This window comes from Balaenoptera musculus, chromosome 7 (genome assembly GCF_009873245.2).
Source record: "Balaenoptera musculus isolate JJ_BM4_2016_0621 chromosome 7, mBalMus1.pri.v3, whole genome shotgun sequence".
Taxonomy (NCBI): domain Eukaryota; kingdom Metazoa; phylum Chordata; class Mammalia; order Artiodactyla; family Balaenopteridae; genus Balaenoptera; species Balaenoptera musculus.
This window is the reverse complement of record NC_045791.1, coordinates 108,506,384-108,525,004: the sequence shown is the minus strand read 5'-3', so window position 1 is coordinate 108,525,004 and position 18,621 is coordinate 108,506,384. Positions and strand designations below refer to the sequence as shown.

Below are 18,621 nucleotides of genomic sequence, written 5' to 3'. Positions count from 1 at the left end.
CAAAAAAAAAAATGAAAGCAAACATTGACATTTTTTCTCTGACAGATTCCAGATGGTTTATGGCCCAACATTACATAAAGAGTCCATCTGAGGCTTGCTATTATGTCACTGAATTGCTGCGTTTCTGAAAGAGTCGGGGGTTCTGAGGGTGCTGACCTAAGGGACCACCTGTCCCGGGTGCTGTACCCAGGCAGGACACAATCGCAGCCCTGTGGATACACAGAGGCTGCCCCGAACAAAGGAGCATTTCTGTAGACGCCGGGAACGCCTTAGCACAGAAGGGATCTGCTGAGGCCAAGCTGCCCGCTGCACCGCCCAGCAGGAGGACGCCCGGCCCAGAGCAGAGCTGGCCGTCCTGCTGGGGTCTTGGCTGTCCCCACACGGGTCGGGGGCAGGGCCCCTCCCCCAGAAGAACTGCAGAATCCTCCCCATTTACTTATCCGTGAGATGGAGTCCACCCCTTCTGTGAATTCAAGCCAACTTTATGAGAGTTCTGTTTTAGGATCATACATCCACACCACCGGTTAACACAAGCACCCCTACACCTCCAAGCACTGATTCCAGAAAATTCCATGCTTCTGAAATACCAGCAGAGAACAGGTTTTGGTAGGAGGCGTCCTCAGTCACAGGCTGCTATGCGGGCTCTGGCAGAACCCTCACCACCTCTAACTCCCCAAACTGGGTCTAAACCATGGGCCTTGACACCCTTAAAACTTTAAACTTCAGCACCTCCCTTGCACTGGCCACACTTCAGATGCTCTACAGCCACACGGGGCCCATGGGCGCCACCTTGAAGACAGAGAACATTTCCACATCGCAGAAAGTTCTGCCGGCAGAGCCGATGCGGAAGCACCAACGCCAGGTTCAGATCCCGGCTCCACCTCTCACTAACCAGGGCTCCTTGGGCACATTCTTAACACCTGAGGCTCAGCCCCCGACGCCTGTGGAGTGGGGACAACAGCACGACCGGCTCAGGACTAAAGGTGGCGACTCCAGCCAGGAGGTACCCCACGCCCCGCACAGAGTTAAGTGTCGTCATCATCAGAACACCGTTCCCCTGGCTTGACTCCCACGGCAGGACCCCAACCTCTGGCCGGCTCCAGGGGCCGCCTCTGAGACTCGGAAACCTCCCTGGAAACCTCCGAGCAGCATGCCTGGTCGCGCGGCCGCGATCGCTGACGTCGCCTCCTGACCGTGTCCCGCGGGATTCGCTCTGTTCCGGGGACGGCGTCACAGAGCACAGGGGACAGAGCGGCGCTGTCCCAGGGCTGGGCTTGCGGAACCCGCGCTTCTGGAACGGCCCCGGAACCGTGGGCCCCTTTGCCTCCCCCCAAGGAAGGGGCCACCAAGAAAGGTCAGACCTGGTGGGAGGAAGGAGGGGGGACGGGAGGGCAGGGGGCCCGGCCTGGACGCCTGGCAATGGCAGCGGGGACACACATCACATGCCCTCGGGCCGGGGGGGATGTCAGAGGCCCTGCCCACGAGCCCTCCCTTCAGGCCTTAAGTTTCAAAACCTGTTCTTCCCGGTGACACTGGAAGTCACAGACACTCTTGTCCTCGCTCCATCTCCTTGTCTCGGAGGGAGAGGCCAGAAGGGGCCCGTCCCCCCCGCCCCGGGTCCACCCGCGAAGCACCACAGGTGGCTGGGGCCCCGGGAAGGGCGTCCGAGGGCCTCTGGGGTCACCGGGCAGACAGGCTGGAGCTGCTGACAAACCCTGGGGCCTCGGAGAAGGGGCACATGGGGGGACAACATGCCGAGGCTGAGGGGCCAGGTGGGCCGAGCAGAGCAGGCCCAGGGCCTGGACAGGAAGAGCTGACCTGCTGTCACCACGGTCAGGTCCGTCACGTGACAAATTTAAGATACATACACACACACACACACACACACACACACACGTCCTCCAGACACCGCGTATTTCATAACAATGTGATTATTTAACAGTTCTAGCTGTCCTTTCTTCCGTCCCCAAGTGCAGGGGGCAGGTGAAGTGGGGAGAGGCTCAGAGGTGTGGCTGTTACGGACCCAAGTCATTTTCTATTTAAGTCAATTTGAACCTTAAATAGTGTCACTGAAAGAGTAATTAAAGTTCATAATAAAAACAAAACTTTTAATTTTACGCTACTCCTTTGTAACACAGTACACAGTCACATTTTCTCGGTGACGAATTATAATTACATCTTGATGACTCGCTACAGAGACTTTCCATGACATCCTGCAAAGGACTAATAAAGCTGTGTGCGTGTGCATGTGCGTGTGTGTGTGTGTGCGTTTGTGTGTGAGACAAAGTCTCTCTCTCACACACTCAGATACGAGAGAGAGTGGTGGGTGGACCCAGCCTTGCACACAAGGCCACCCGCCTGGCCGTCTGTCATGACCGTCACGGGCACCCTCAGGACTCCAGCCCTAACCTCAGCCTCGCCTGGCCCCTCCCCAGGACACAGCAGAACACGGCCCACCTCTGGGCCCCAGGGAATGAGACCCCTCACGCCCACTGAGATGCGGGCTTGGGGTGCTCGCAGGTCACACCTCGCCTCTTCCTGAGCCGCCCTGCAAGCCCCCCTCCTGCAGGTGAGGAATGACCACACCCGAGGCCAGAGCAAACACTCACCACTTTGAGCTCCGGGACGGATCGACTTAATGTCCATTCCTGGCTGTTCACAAAGGCATCTGTAAAACAGGAGGGTAAAAGGCAGTGAGGTGCTGCGACTTACCAAAGTGCAAAGTCAAGATGCCCCCAAGGTGCCAGTTTTCAAACGGGAAGGACACCGAAGACGGTCCAGCCCACCCCTAGCCTCACTTCCACCCAGAGAAGCTGAGATGTGCCTGGCTCACTCAGCTGTTCCGATTCCAGTGGGTGTCCTGCCTCCTAAAACGCAACACACAGTCCAACGACTCCGAAGTCCTGCCCCAGCACTGCAGGCCCCACCCTGGCCAGGGGTGTCAAGACCCTTCCAATCCCGAATGTGGGCAAGTGTGAGGACGAAGGAAGTTCCTGGCTTTCCTGGAAATGACCCTGTAGCCGGTCAACTTCGGTCGGGCCTTTTGGTTTTTCACTAAAATACTCACTTGCCTGAAATCCCCCCAATAAAGTTATAGTAGGTGATGGTTGGAAAATCCAAGTGTTTACAATACAACACTTTATGGTTTAGAAGAAGACTTTTGAGCTGGAGTTTTGATCCTCAGAAACATATTAGACATTGAAGATCCAGTCAGAACACTTTGGGATGTGTCAGAAAGTCAAGGGGGAGGACTTCCTGGTGGCGCAGTGGTTAAGAATCCGCCTGCCAATGCAGGGGACACGGGTTCAAGCCCTGGTCCGGGAAGATCCCACATGCTGCGGAGCAACCAAGCCTGTGCGGAGCAACTAAGCCTGTGCGCCACAACTACCGAGCCTGCGCTCTAGAGCCCGTGAGCCACAACTACTGGGCCCACGTGCCACAACTACTGAGCCTGTGCTCCAGAGCCTGCAAGCCACAACTACTGAGCCCATGTGCCACAACTACTGAGCCTGTGCTCCAGAGCCCGCGAGCTACAACTACTAAGCCCGTGCGCCACAACTACTGAAGCCCGTGCGCCTAGAGGCCGTGAGCCACAACAAGAGAAGCCACAGCAATGAGAAGCCTGCGCACCGCAACAAAGAGTAGCCCCCGCTCGCCGCAAATAGAGAAAGCCTGCGCACAGCAACGAAGACCCAACACAGCCAATAAATAAATAAATAAAGTTATTTTTAAAAAAAGAGTGCCGTTGCTGTGCTTGTAACAACCCAAGGCTGGTTACGTACATTTGGATACATCCATGTAATGAAGGCTAAGTCGCCAACAAAATGTTTAAAGCCCCAACGTACCAAAGTGCAGCCATCCCAAAGCTATAGGGCTGGGTGTGTGTGTGTGTGTGTGTGTGTGTGTGTGTGTGTGTGTGTGTGTGTGTGTGTGTGTGTGTGTGTGTGTGTGTGTGTGTGTGTGTGTGTAAAATACACACACAAGCTTGTCCATGCTGAGGACACTTCTGGCAAGATAAAAAACTTCACAGTTGCTGATCTAGGGTTACGGAACCAGGTGGCCTGGGGACAAGGTAATGAAGAGACTTTCTTTTCATTGTCACCTTTTGGTACCTTCCACATTTTCTACCATCTGGCATGAAAAAAAAATTCAATAATATAGTTTTTAATAACCTTAATAGGAAAACAAAGAGGGTAAAGTGGGAATTAAAATGAGCTCCATTCACTAATGCACGGCTGATATTTAAGCACATACCACCAAAGATTATGTTTATCACAGCAAGTATTACATATTGATTATAAATTAAGCAGGGCTCCATTAAAGAAAGGCGTGTAATTATATAAACACGGCAACAGTGTGTGTGGTGCCTTTTTACTTGCAAACATATCTTCCCTCGAATGGAATATATTTGTTTGTGGCAACTAGCTTAATAAAATTAATGCCTGATTTACCTGACCAGATTAATAAAATTAATGCTTGACTTAACTGACCAGAAAAATACATCTTCAATTTTAAAAGATTTACTTTAAAAATGTTCATCGCCTCCATCACTGCCCGGTCAGGACTGAATGGTGCCTCCCAAGAGGCTAAATGAAAAATAACAGAAGATTCGGCAGAAGACGTACACACCAGATACTCCTTCACGCTACTCCTCTATGGATCGGGACCTGTCTGCGGGCTGGACTCCCTAAGTGGGGGTTACAGAGATGACAGCACAGCCCCTCTGGAAGAGGTCTTCACGGGGTGAGCAGGGTGGGGACCATGGCGACCAGACCAGCCGGATGCCCAATTTAAGTCCCACGGTGCAGCAATCCTTAAAGGATAACCACACGTGCTTCGGGGGCACACACCCAGCAGCCTGTGCGTGTGTGCGTGTATGGGAACGCGTGTATGGGAAAGCGTGTGCACGTGCACATGTGTTCCCAGAGCAGCTAGAACCAAAAGTCACGGAAGATGTGTCTCATTTCAGAAGAGGCCATTCTGCGCTCCACTCAATTCCCCCACTTGGAGTAGAATAATCTTAAGAAAACACATTCCCATGCGCTCTTGAAATGCTACTGGACTTGAATTTAGAATAAAACATGCCCGGTGACCGCTGACTGACTGCTTTTAGCCTGTCGGGGACATTGAAGCCCCTTTAGCTGTCGTCACTGGGGGCCAGCATGCTGGGCGTCCTCTGTAATGACCCAGTAGAGTTTAGGAAAAGAAGCCGTTAATCATTTCTTATCATTAACATGGCTCCACTTCAGATTACATTTTATCTTTTCAATTTAAATCATAATAGTGAAAAGAAATTCTCAAAGAACACCAAGATTAGGGAACCTGAACTAACAGGGAACTTTTATCAGGAGCGGAAAAACCCAAACTATTAGCTTCTTCAGAACAGAAATCTGAAGGCAGTTGGAGAAAGAAAGTGACCTCCCACACACACCCCCCACCCCCCAAAAGCAGACTCAGGGACGGGGCCTAAGGACACAAGGGAGGTTAACACAAAGGGGCAGGAACTGTTACGAATTTTAAGCAGAAATTCTCAGCCTAGTTATTCCGAGTTGACAACCAAAACGTGAAATTAAGGGAGAAGACACCAACCCCACCCCGCTGTCTCACTGGTGTGCCCCCAGGTCACCCGCATGGCATATTAATTTAGGACTTAAGAAAGGGAATTCTAAATAGTTAAATGTGGATGCCAGGAGAATTCCTTCCCAGCTTAACCCTATATTAAGATAAAGTCCAGGGAAGCTCAGAACGTGAAAATGCACTGTGTCCACACAATGCACACTCCTATGATGCTGAGCAAAGAGGAAGCTGCCAGACCTACACTTTCAAAGGCAAAGGTGCTTGGGGTTTGGACAATTAGTGCTGAGCCCCAAGAAAAATGAAATTCAAACCATCTGGGTCATCCATTTATGGTGTCCTCAGCAGTTTCTTTGTTTTTACGATTCTGGTGAGTGACGACGGGGCAGGCTGTGCACGTGGGGCGGGAGGGGCATAAGGGGAATCTCTGTACCTCCCACTCAATTTTGTTATAAACCTAAACTATTCTGAAAAAATAAGGTCTCAAAAAATGTAAGCAAATATATATGTATATATACAAATACACGCATATATATAATATACATGCATATGCACACAGACACACAATGAAATAAAGTGCCGAGCGCGGACCCCACCCTGCAGTGACGAGTAAAGTGCAGGTCGCGGAAGACGGCTGAGACAGAATGCGTTTACAACACCACACTGTATTTATTCCTGTTCTGGTCCTAACACTGCTGACCACGCGGGTCACTGAGTAATAACCGTGTTTACACACACAGCGCTGCTGGAGAGCCAGCTCCTGGCGCTGCCCGGCCCGGGGGAGCCCTGAGAGCGGCCGGCAACCTGGGCAGAGGGCTGGGCTCCTGCAGATTCCAACCAGCCTCCACCCGGAGGCTGTCTTGACAAAAGGAACCACACACCACGCACCTGGACCACCAGGGTGTGGTCAGCTCTCCTTGGCATCCCCGGAGACCCCGCTCTTACTCCAAGTGGAGGGTGTGACTTGGGGCTTTCTTAGGAAATATGAAAGCGTGATGCAGGAGGAAAGCAGAGATTATACAAACACCAGGAGAAACCCTTCTTTGGGCCAGTTCCGCCTCCTCCAAGTAGACCTCCTTCCTCGTCCCCACTGGCTGCTGTTTGTTTCCCGTGCCCATGGGCACCCCTGCACCCGCATCGATCTGGTTTCGTCCTACTGAGGAGCAGGGTTGGCCCAGCTGGGCCTGCTGACCTGCAGGGTGAGGGCAAGCAGACAGCCTTCCACGGAGGGGCTCAGACAACCTGGGGCTGGAAATAAAAGCCGCTGTCCACATGGCAGAGGAAGGAGCCTGGACCCTGCAGCAGCCCCCGATCCTGGCCGGCCTCGGGGCCCCTCATCGCACCCCGTACACCCCAACACACTGGCGTGCACCCTGCTGCCCCTGAAACAGCCTGAACCCTCTCCCAGAGGACACACACAGATCAACCCTTGACGGGGCGCAGGAAAGCATCTTAAGCGCTTGCCTCCAGAATCCCGAAGTCCCTTCCCTGTTCTTTTGAAGGAGACACAGTTACAAAGGACGCGGGCTTATTTCAGAGAACAGCCTCTCTCCCCAGCGGAAAAGCTGCTTTTCTGAGCCACTGGAGAAAAGCAAAAGATGCAGCGAGGCCTTCTTTCCGGAACCTCCCTTTCCAGGACCACCTTCAACCCCACCCTGGCTGCTCTCGGTGACAGGAACAAGACTCTGGACCCCAAGGAATGCAAACAGCTCCTGACACCGACAGACAGGAGAACAGGCCTAAGACCATCCGGGGCAGGGAGCTGCAGAAACAAACAGAAAACAAATCCAATAACAAAGCTACTCGGCTGTTCATTTTTATTTTCACTCCCAGGAGAACTGTGTCCTTTCCCTTGCCCGGACTTTCTTAAAATTCATCCTGACTACAAACTCCCTTCAATCTCCGCTTGCTGAGAACACTGAGGGGCTCAGCTCTGGTCTGTTTTCTAAATTATTCATATGCAGAACCACACATTTAACCAGGAAATGTAAGGCCCTCATTTTACTACACACACAAAAGGCGCTCTGACTTGAAAGCCCTTGAAAAGCTCCCTTTTTTAACAATCCCCTCCGACCAAAGAGAGAACAAATGGGGTGCGGGGGGGAGGGCAGGGACCTGATTCCCAGCTGCTTAATTAGCAACTTGCTGCCCATGGGGGATCACGGACCAATCACCTAATTCCTAAATGCTAGGAACACAGGTGAAGAATAGGTCCAGCGAATAGACCAAATCAGAGTGATTTTACACTGGGTAGACAGCCCCGTTTTCCCCTTGGTGCTACTGTATTATTTTGTATTATTACAGCACCAACTCTTCCACTCTCTTGACTTGACGTATCAAAAGCCAAAAATTCAAGTCTTAAAACCGATAGGATTTTGCAAAGTAGCCAAAAAAAAAAAAAAAAAAAAGCACTTCTTGTCCTTCAGCACTTTCCTCCAATACCTCGGAGTTTATTTAATCGCAGGGCATGAATTTGGCTACAGACTGCATTAACCTTTGGATTCCAGCAACAACCAGGAACCCTGGGTGAAGGTCTACCAGGGAGATTACCCCTTCGTTCCGTCCATTTCTGCTGAGCCTGGACCAGGCAGTTACACTTTGACACTCAGAAAAGCATCAAAGCTGTGGCTGGACTTCCTTCTTGTGCACTTCATGTCAAAAATGAACAACATGTGAGAATAAACACAGCAATCTACTGGCGTAGTAGTACACCTCGATGAAAATGACTGATTATGAAGGACAATTTTAGCAGCCTATCTGGTAGGGGGACTAAAATCATAATAAAAAGGGATGTGTTTTATTTTCTCCTTGTCTTCCTGCCCTGAACAAGAGAGTGAAAGGCTTTTCAGGAGTATAGACATCAGAATGAATAAAAAGCATAAGTCTTCTTTACAACATCAAATCAAATCTCTTTTGCAATACAGGCAAATGATGCCATTTTTCCGTCACAATGAATTTGGTTTGGAGACAAATGATTTCAGTAATTACAAACAAACACCTTAGACGGAAAACTGCCCTCAGTACGCATGACCTTACCACTGTCTATGCAATGAGGATCAACCCTGCACAGGCCTGGATGAATGAAGCACAGAGAGAAAACAGAAGAAGAGAGAGTCTCAGCGACATTTACGACTGAGCCTGTGATACTGATGACCATCCCCTGAGCACGGCTGTGACCCAGGCTCACTTGATGATACCACAGCAGCGTGGGGACAGGCTCTCACTGCTCCGGGCTGCCCGGTGCTGCTGGAGAGGGGCGGTCCCTTGTGAAAGGTCACGCCAGCAAATCCCTCCCTCTTCACCTGCTGTGTTCTCGCCTGTGCGCTCCTCGCCCCACCTTGCCTCAGACTCACCTGGGACACCTGGCAAAGCTGGCGACAGGTGAACGTCAGCCGGGACCCATCCTATTCGAACTTCAGAGTCTGCATCTCTAACCAGCTCTCTGGATTTCTTTACTCCCTCCGCTTTCCAAACTCTGCTAAGCAGATGTGGCCAATGTAAAATTCCAATGTCAGGGATTCACACCGTGGACTGTGGGAGCCCTGATTCTCCCACCCGGCCCCAGCTGTCCTAATGTCCAGGACCCCAGAGAGGAGGGAGACCCAGAGGAGCACAGGGAACTCGGCACGGGGAGCCAGAAGCCACGGGCTGACGGTGGCCTCCACCTTCTTGGGTGACTTTCCGAGTCTCTCTGATACTGCGTTTCCTCACCGGTAGAGTGGAAGTCCTTCCCCTCCACTCGAAGAGATGATGTAACCCCTCTGCTAGCAAAGGGCCCAATCCCCACAGTGGAAGCCCTCCTACGGCCTTTGGGGGTGTGATCAAGGAGCAAGGCTTCTGGTACCCCATTGCCTGGGTCCCGCAGCCTCTGGGGTGGACACAGGCCACCTGAGTGCACCGCCTGCGCTGGGACCACAGGTGAGCCTGAAATAGCACGGGGCCCGAAAAGGCCTCATCAAGCCACAAGTTATTAGCTATCGGCATTCAAAGCAAGCCATTAACTCTAAAGCGAGTAAAACCCGCTAAAAGGTACTGCCGGTTAGTTTCGATCCCAGGCCAATTTATATTACATTGAACCTCCTGGAATTGTCATCTTGTAGGTCAAAAGTGGCTGAGTAGCAATTTCATGTGGTTCACGCTACAGCACGTGAGAATGCAAGAGGAAAAAAATGTATCCATGTGGCATGATGACTCAAATATAGCAGAAATTCTGCAGGGCTCTGAAAGAATCTTGAATTCACTGTCTCTCAGCAAAAAAACAAAAGAATCAAAGGAACGCCAACAAGAGGGCTATGGTAAACCAAGAGATCTCTCAGTGGACTTGAACTGAGACCATAAAGCCCCACGTCCTGGGCCCCCATCTTGGCAGCAGGAGAACCTGGCTAAGGACCAGGGAAGGGCCAGCGTCGCTCCTGCTGAGGCCCCGTCTCCACAGCTGTGTCCTTCCTCGGGGTCTTTCGCGATCGGCTCCCAGCGCTCCTCGCTAGACAAGGGCGCTCGTCTTCAAGTACGCTAACCCAGCCCCCCTCTGGCTCCTGGGCTCACTCCCCAGCGGAGCTACGGGCTCATTTCTTCCTCCAAATTCTCACGCAGAAGCACAGCACGGGGCCACGATTAGACGGTTACAGTCTCTCCTTCCCCCACAATCCCGTTTGGATCCAGTGGCCACGAATACAGGTTCCAAACAAACCTCCCGAAATTATATTTAAGGGTTAAAAAAAGGACCCTGAAATCACAGGTGACTTTTTAAAAACTACATATTATCTCCGGGATTGAGATGTTTGTTTGAAACCTTAAATTTCACAGGAAGGTTTTTTGAATGTTCTTTTCAGCAACAGAAAAGTGAAATAGCATTTGTTTTTAGTTTAAAGCATTCAGAATCCCCAAATATAAAGGGAAACAACAATGGGAAAAAGGAAGCACAACCACCGAGAAAAGAAGCACTGGAGGAGACCAGGGCTCCCATTCGGCCTCGTTCCCGTGCTGAGAGAGGAAACGCATGTCCCTAATAAAACAAGAAACCCATTTCAATGCAGCAGCAAAGAGCCACACTGCAAACTGGTTAATACATTAATACACTGATGACTCTCAAATGGAGGGTTTAACAGAAGCTCCCTGGCACAGTTTTCCATGGGATGATTTAATTTCTTATTTGAAAATCCCTGAGTCTCTCTAAGAAATGGAATAAACCATAAACCCTTGGGATACAAGATTCGTTCCAGGCTTCCCTGGAAGTTCAGGATGCTTTCCAGTGACCTCAAAGACCCAGAAACCAGTCTCCCACCCACACGTCCCCTGACAGCATCCAACCCCTACTCCTGAGGTCCTCCCAGGGCAGGGTGACGCCCCCAATCCCACCACCGCGGACAGGACCAGAGGCTTGAGATCCCAAGCATCTTCCTTCCCCTAAGCCCTGATGTGACTCAGAATCCTTCTCCACAAGACCAGCCTCTAAGGGGATCCTTTCTCTTCTGCCTAAGGAACGCCCAAGGCAAATGATGCCTGCCCAGACGAGGTCCAGGGGAGACGCGAGCTTCTGACTTCTCAGAGGACGGCTGATTCCCTGCCCTCCGTTTCCCCCAGTGGCGTTCCTACATGCTTCATAAAGCACCTTGTTCCAGAGCTCTCTGACAACACCACTGCTGTGCTGGGTGTGTGAAAAACGGCTTGAAAGATTCGTGTCTGAGGATAAGGAGAGTAGAGGGTGTGAGGATTTGAGAATGGAGAGGAAGAAAACGTTCCTTTCCTCCTTCAAATACGAAAACTGATGCCTCTCTACAGCCCAGAGGGGGAGCAGGCAAACCACCTATGAAGGGCCCTTCTGTGCAGCCCTGACAGCTCTGTGTTCTGTATTATCTTCAGAAGGATGCGCACGTCATTAGCGGGCGCCGCTCCAGAATATTTTATTCACAAACAACACAACAATCCAAAAACCTGCGCAACCTGATTCCATCTGATTTCTGTTCTGCTGTCATAAATCCAGGGCGATAGTGGGTTTTGCTGCAGATGTCTTTCTAGAGCAGGCTTTGGATCCCCAAGCACGATAACCCTATGGTCCTCGCTCTGGTTAACCCAAGAGACATCATGTAAGCATTTCCACGCAAACAGACAACAGGCCAGTCTCCAAGCTCAAGTCAGGGGCCTTCTATCAACACCAAAGTCCCTAAAAGAACCACTATCGGGGGAATGTAAATTGGTGCAGCCACTATGGAGAACAGTACGGAGATTCCTCAAAAAACTAAAAATAGCATTACCATATGATCCAGCAGTCCCGTTCCTGGACATATACCCAGACAAAACTATAATTCAAAAAGATACATGCACCCCTATGATCATAGCAGCACTAATATTTACAATAGCCAAGACAGGAAAACAATCTAAATGTCCATCAACAGATGAATGGATAAAGAAGATGTGGGGTGTGTGTGTGTGTGTGTATACGTACGCAATGGAATATTACTCAGCCATCAAAAATAATGAAATAATGCCATTTGCAGCAACGTGGATGGGCCTAGAGATTATCATACTAAGCAAAGTACCAATAAGTCAGAAAGAGAAAGACAAATACCATATGATATCATTTATAAGTGGAATCTAAAATATGACACAAATGAACATATCTATGAAACAGAAACAGACTCACAGACATAGAGAACAGACTTGTGGACTTGTGGTTGCTGGGCGGGGGGATGGTTGCAGGCGGAAGGAATGGGAGTTTGGGATTAGCAGATGCAAACTATTATACATATATGTAGGATGGATAAACAACAAGGTCCTACTGTAGAGCACGGGGAACTCTATTCAATATCCTGTGGCAAACCATAATGGAAAAGAATATGAAAAAGAATACATATATCACATAGGAGATGTTCAACCTGGACTTTACGAGGACTTACAGCTGAGCCCTGGGTAAGAGCTTCTGTTAAGTGGGAAGATTAACAAGAAGTTTTAAGTGATGGCTGGTGTGATTAATAATTGTGAAACAATAACACTGGCTGCCACACTAGGGTCCTGAGACAAGGACCCTCAGAACATACGCAGCCCCACCACTAAAATGCCAGCTCACGGCCAAGGACACACAGCCTCCTGGCACATCTAAGCAGCTGCAAAATGTTGTCATCTCAGACCAAAGTCAGAATCCTACCTTTTTAAAAGATTTTAAATTGTAAACAGACTTTAAGGAGTCTTTAAAACATTTTAACACCTACAATGAAACTGCCGAGTCTTCGAAAACGAAAATGTTTAAATAAGGACGTTTTATGAAAAGGTATGAGTCATAAACTGCCAGAAAAAATAAAATCAGCAGGTTAAATTCACAGCCATTTTTCTGAGATAGGTTACAGCTGTTTTTCTTACTGAAGTATGAGTCAACACATGAATTAAAAGGTAATTTTTTAAAAAATATTTATTATTTATTGTGGCCGCACTGCGTCTTAGCTGCGGCATGCGTGCGGGATCTAGCTCCCTGACCAGGGATCGAACCCGGGGCCCCTACATTGGGAGCGCGCAGTCTTACCCACTGGGCCGCCAGGGACGCCCCAAAAGGTAACCACTACTATGCAGCTTAGATGCTGCTGGTGGGCAACAACCACTTTATTTGTGAAAGTTAAGACAAAGCTGAAACAAGAAAATTTTCCTGGTTAAAATAAATCCTGGAATAAACAGAGATGGCTTAGATATTTACAATTCATAAGCTGCACTTCTGTCAGTCCTGTGCTGGATATAATTGAGCCCGACAGTTTTAATTTCATAGAGAATTGCAAACAGTCAGTAATATTTTGTACCTCTTGGTGCAATCAATGTTTATAATAAGGGATGGCTTGGTAACAGATGACAATGAATCCGGAAGATGACTACAGAATGAGCAGGCAGAATTAACTCTTTCCCTACTGCCCCTGAATTTTGTCTAAAAAAACTATAAGGTTGGTGGAGGAGTGGAGGCCGCGTGGCCAGCGGGGCCCAGGACCACACAAGCCCAGCAGCAGGGGCAAAAGGCACAGAGCCTGCTCTGCGTCGGTTACCATGGCCTGCCCATCGCCGGCAGAGAATCAGCATTCCATGCGGGGCTGCAGGCGTCACAGCGGTGGGGGGCATGGATGTGCTCGGCCACTTGTGAGCTGCTTCACCAGGACTAAGCGCGTGAGACGGGAGACAGTAATCAGCACTTCTCCAGCTGGAGGTGGGAACTCCTGCTTCCAGGAAGCAAGTCACTTCGCCTCTTCGGGCCCCCATCCCTTCCCCTGTAAGACACGAGGGCTGCATCTGGTCCCTTTGGCCCTCACGTCCTAGAATCTTCTCTTCCAGGAACTCCTTCCATGCAGACCCACAGCGGCCTGGTGCTTAGGGCAGGCCCAGCCTCTCTCAATTTAATGGGCCTGCGCTGACCAAAAGGGAGGTTTCAGAGACCCTGGTTTCTCGACACGGCCTCATAATGGCCTTCGGCTAATATAACCCTTGACTTAACGTAGATAAAAGCAAATCAAAACAAAAAGAGCTGGGATATTTCTCCTTATAGGGTGGAAACAGGGCTCATCTTGAGTTAGCATGAATGATTTCTCCCACAAATAAGTCTGCAGCCCTTGCACAGGAAATGGGTGGTGATTTCACGGTGCCACTACCAATGCTGTGGCTGCATTACAAGATTAAAATAAATACTGCCCATTAGGTTGTAATGTCCAGCAAATCTAATCACGATCTCGGTAGAAGGTCCGTTGAGTCAGCTGACAAACACGGATCGATGTCTCCTGCCTGTGGGCCCGGTCCAGGGCCTCCTGTCTGCGAGACGTGGATGCAGACTGCCAAGGGCAGAGATGAAGGCCCACCTCCATCGTCACACCTGTGCGTCCACCGTGCACTTCAGGACCTGCACGGCTTCTGGGCCCCTCTGTCACTGACGTTCAGGGTCAGTACTGGTCATGAGCAATGGATGAAAAACTGGAAAACAGAGCAAGTGTGCCAACTCCCTCCGCACTGGTCAGGGCAGTGCCCGTCGCTGTACTGCCGATTCTGGGAACCCCGCCCCACACGCATGCACCATCTCGGCCCTCCTCTGTTCTCAGCACAGAAGAATTTCCAGTGGTTACACAGAAAGGGATCAAAACCTGAAGTCCACAACAGAGGGGCTGGCGACGGTCACACCCGTCATCTGCACCCGGCCTGACAATGCTGCCCGGCATCTGTGCAAGACCCACCTCGGTCCCCTGCTTGAGAAGCTCCTTGGGAAGACGGCCACCACCCTGCCCCTCTCCTCTGCTCCCCGGGCTGGGTGCCCAGCGGTCCTGTCACACACATGCACCTGCGGGACTCGCCACCCACTCTTATCTCCTTCCCCAGCAAGGCGCCCCGCTGCACCTCACCCTGCGCCCTGATCGGCTCCAATTCACACGGAACAGGCACGGCTGTGACGGTATGTAGGTTCGGGTGCAGACTGCACAAAATACAAAATCTGCTTTTGCGTGGAAAAGCCGCAGGGCAGGTGACGTGCGATACGCTGAGCACAGAGACGGGGTCACAGGACGTGTCACCTCAGCCCACAGTCGGGCACCAGGTAATTAATGAGTGAGCTCGACAGCACATAAACAACCGCAAGGAAGGTTGTCTGGAATGACAGCCGCCGCCGTGAGGTTAGTTGGGTTATCTCTAGGAGGAAGAGGCAGGGGGATCTTTTCTCTCTGATTTTGGTCCTGTTTTAATTCTTTACCATGGGCAGGTATTATCTTTGTAACGAGAAAAGGTAGGAGAGATACTTTCCTCATAAAGGACTGGTTCCTTTTTACGCTTCTAACAACCAGAGGAGCATGAGGTGAGTCACCCACGTGGTCATCAAGGTAGCACAGGAGGAAGCCTTTAAAGGTCAGCCTCACTATCTAAGCATTGAATTAGGGAGGAAACACAAGGAGATGGTCCCCATTATTTCCAGACTTCTCAGTCCTCAGACTGTGACTGTCAGAGATCCTTAGGTGATTCTGAAGTTACGAGGTCCATTCAGTAGTAAAAGAATGCGCATGAAATTTTATGTGTATGTACGTATATTCATTCCCCAACTCTGGGGGGGCTGCCTGTCATCCCTGCCCATCACACCGTGCAAAGCCACGGTGGAAACTCAGCCTGCACGGGGAGGCCTGTGTCAACGCCACACAGGTTAAACGGGGAGGAAGGAATCTGAGTCCCCACGCATCCTGGCCGTTCATCCTCTACATCTGAGCTGTGTTTGCTTTCTAATTACACACGGCCTCTCGGGAGGGAAGGAGTCCCACGTGGACACAAACAAGGCAGATGTGCAGTGACAGCAGGACACCTCGTCAGAGGGCCGGAGAAGATGCTGAGCAAGGTGAAGAGGAACAAACGCCCCTGCGAAGCCAGAAGATGCACAGAAAGGAGCTTCCGGATACTTTTATTCCTAATTCTTTACGTCACTAAACTTAAAGCTAAGCAGATGGTCGCCTTCTAGAATCAGACATGATTTCTGTTACTTTCTATGAAACATTCATGATACATTCTGCAAAATTAGTAGGCATCCAAACTGTCTTGTTTTCCAAATAGAAAAGCCATTACTTCCCAACTGCTGGGGAGCAACTCACAGGATCTACTACTACTTCATAGGAATCTAGATTATTTCTGGCAGAGACAGAATTTTCTGCGTGCGAAGAAAAGCTAAGCAAGATCAGTTCTCAGTTAACTCTTCTATTTAATTTCTACATCCTCCTATAAGACAGCAAGTACAACTGCTTCTGATGTTTTGTTTTTTTTTTAATTTTTGGCTGTGTTGGGTCTTTGTTGCTGCGTGCGGGCTTTCTCTAGTTGCGGCGAGTGGGGGCTACTCTTCGTTGCGGTGTGTGGGCTTCTCATTGCGGTGGCTTCTCTTGTTGCGGAGCAGGGCTCTAGGCACGCGGGCTTCAGTAGTTGTGGCTCGTGGGGTCAGTAGTTGTGGCTCGTGGGCTCTAGAGTGCAGGCTCAGTAGTTGTGGCTCACGGGCTTAGTTGCTCCGCGGCATGTGGGATCTTCCCGGACTAGGGCTTAAACCCGTGTCCCCTGCATTGGCAGGAGGATTCTTAACCACTGCCCACCAGGGAAGTCCTCTGATACCCTTTTAACAAGCGTTTCTGACAAAACCTTCACGTGATCATGGAGGGCGGGACAGGCCCTCCCTCCAGCCCCCCGCGGTCTGGCCGTGGGGAGTGATGGTGGCTGACTGCCTCCTGACGCTGGTACAGCGGCCGAAGAGAGCAGCGTAACCCAAGCACCCGGCCCCTGGACGGCTGACCACAGACGGGTACCAGGCATAAAGGCCTGGCCCGCTTACCTGACTTGGACAACTCTGGGAACTGTCCCAGCTCCAAAGTCCCTGCCCTGCCACCTGCTCAGGGTGCCCGAGCCCCGTGGGGGGACTGCTCTGCAGCCGGGCAGCCTGACCTCCCCCACGGTGGGCGCCAAGAGCACGCAGGCCTCAGGGGATGCGCTGCCCGCCTTCCGGAGGCTGCTTCCCTGAGGGGCTGGCCTCCAGCAAGGGCTGCAGAGCGTGACAGGGTGCCCACCAGGAAGGCCCCCAGGTCACGCAGCCAGACCTGGGGAGCATTTCCTGCCGCTCCGCTGACCATGCTGGGTCACAGGTGCCCCTCTGCTCGTGGCGCCCCGCCAGTCCCGACCCGGCCGCCCACTCCGGGGCATACCGTGCACTCATCTCGGGAGCCGGGCAGCACCAAGGACCAACTCCAACCTGACCCCACCCTCAGAAAGCCTCTGTCTAGGGCAGAAGACCAATAAGCCCACAGACAGGTCTGGAAGGCCAGCCCGTGATGCCAGCAGGATGTACAGGGACCCAGGAAAGGGACGGGGGGAGGAGGTCCGGGGCAGGCAGTCAGGAAGGGGGCTCGGAGGTGCTGGCATTTACGCCTGGGGCCTGGGGGATGGGGAGCAGCCAGGGGAAGAGCAGGCGGGCAGGGGGGCAACTGAGGAAGGGGGGGGCGGGGCAGGATGGAGTGCAGCTCGATCCCGGGGTGGAGGACAGAGTGCGGGTCTTCTCCTCACGGGAGTGGAGTCGCCTGGCCTCTAAGGGTGAGAAGACGATGACAGGAGTCATACTTCCTGGCTGGTGTGAGAGACCCGCTGGAAAGGGCTGGCGGCGAGGCCCCTCCTGCTCTCTGTGGGCCCAGGTGGTGGAGGTATGGGAGGAGGAAAGCAGATGGAGCGGGGAGAGGAGGGGGGAAGGGGAGGAAGAGGTAGCACTCCCAGGACCGCTGAGGGACCAGCTGCGGGAGGGGAAGGCCAGGTGCCCGGCTGGAGGGGCAGAGGGAAGGCGGGTGCCACGTGCTGACATGGCAGAGGGGCCAGAGGCCCAGGTGGGGTTGGGGCAGGGGACACCTCCGTGGAGACGTCCACACCTACTGCGCACGGGGGCCCATCCCAGGTGGGTGCCTGCCAGGAAGCCCCCTCTGTGTTTGCTCCGGGTACATAAAACATCTTCTACAGATATTCAAGATCCAACTCACTGTGCATGTTTGGGGTCTGAACTTACTCTGTTTGAGTTACATCCTCTCAAGACAGCTGTATAATCTCTGCAAAGTGATCTATCTTGCAACTAGCTAACCAACTAGCTATCGTGATGGTGCTTATTTCTTTGAAAGGTTTCATGATGCACCACGTAGTTTGCTTCTCGGAAATTTACTTTTGCATCCCTGCCTTGCCTTCCAGTGCCTTGGACGTCATCAGCCACTATTCCCAAGCCCGGCCAGTGCTGCATCCCAGTGGTGGAGGGGCCCGCGTGATGGAGGCCACACTGAGGCCAGATGAGAAGGAAGGCAGAGGCAGGTCCCCAGAGCATGAAGCCCCCCCCCCCCGGCTCTCTGCCCCTGGGGCCCCTGCAGATGTGAACCCACAGCAAGAGGTAAATTTCACTGAGGGTTCTCCTGGCATCCGCTTTGCAGTACTCGCCAACACGTGACCTTACTGTGGTCACATCCACAAGTAACGGTGGTTATCTGATCATTTTCGACCCAGCGCTGCTCTGTGGTGAGGGAAGGAACAGAAGGAGGTGAATCAAAGCCAGTC

General features: G+C 51.7%; 1 protein-coding gene across 10 annotated transcripts in view; it reads right to left on the bottom strand.

Annotated features, from left to right (window-relative positions):
• The window catches only part of AGAP1 (ArfGAP with GTPase domain, ankyrin repeat and PH domain 1), a 549,508-nt gene that overhangs the window by 361,116 nt on the left and 169,771 nt on the right, over positions 1–18,621 (bottom strand). For all 10 annotated transcript variants that reach the window (XM_036857335.1, XM_036857336.1, XM_036857337.1 and 7 more), the window contains exon 2: positions 2,610–2,668. In XM_036857335.1, coding sequence (XP_036713230.1) covers positions 2,610–2,668 — 59 coding nt within the window. The remainder of the gene's footprint in view (positions 1–2,609; positions 2,669–18,621) is intronic.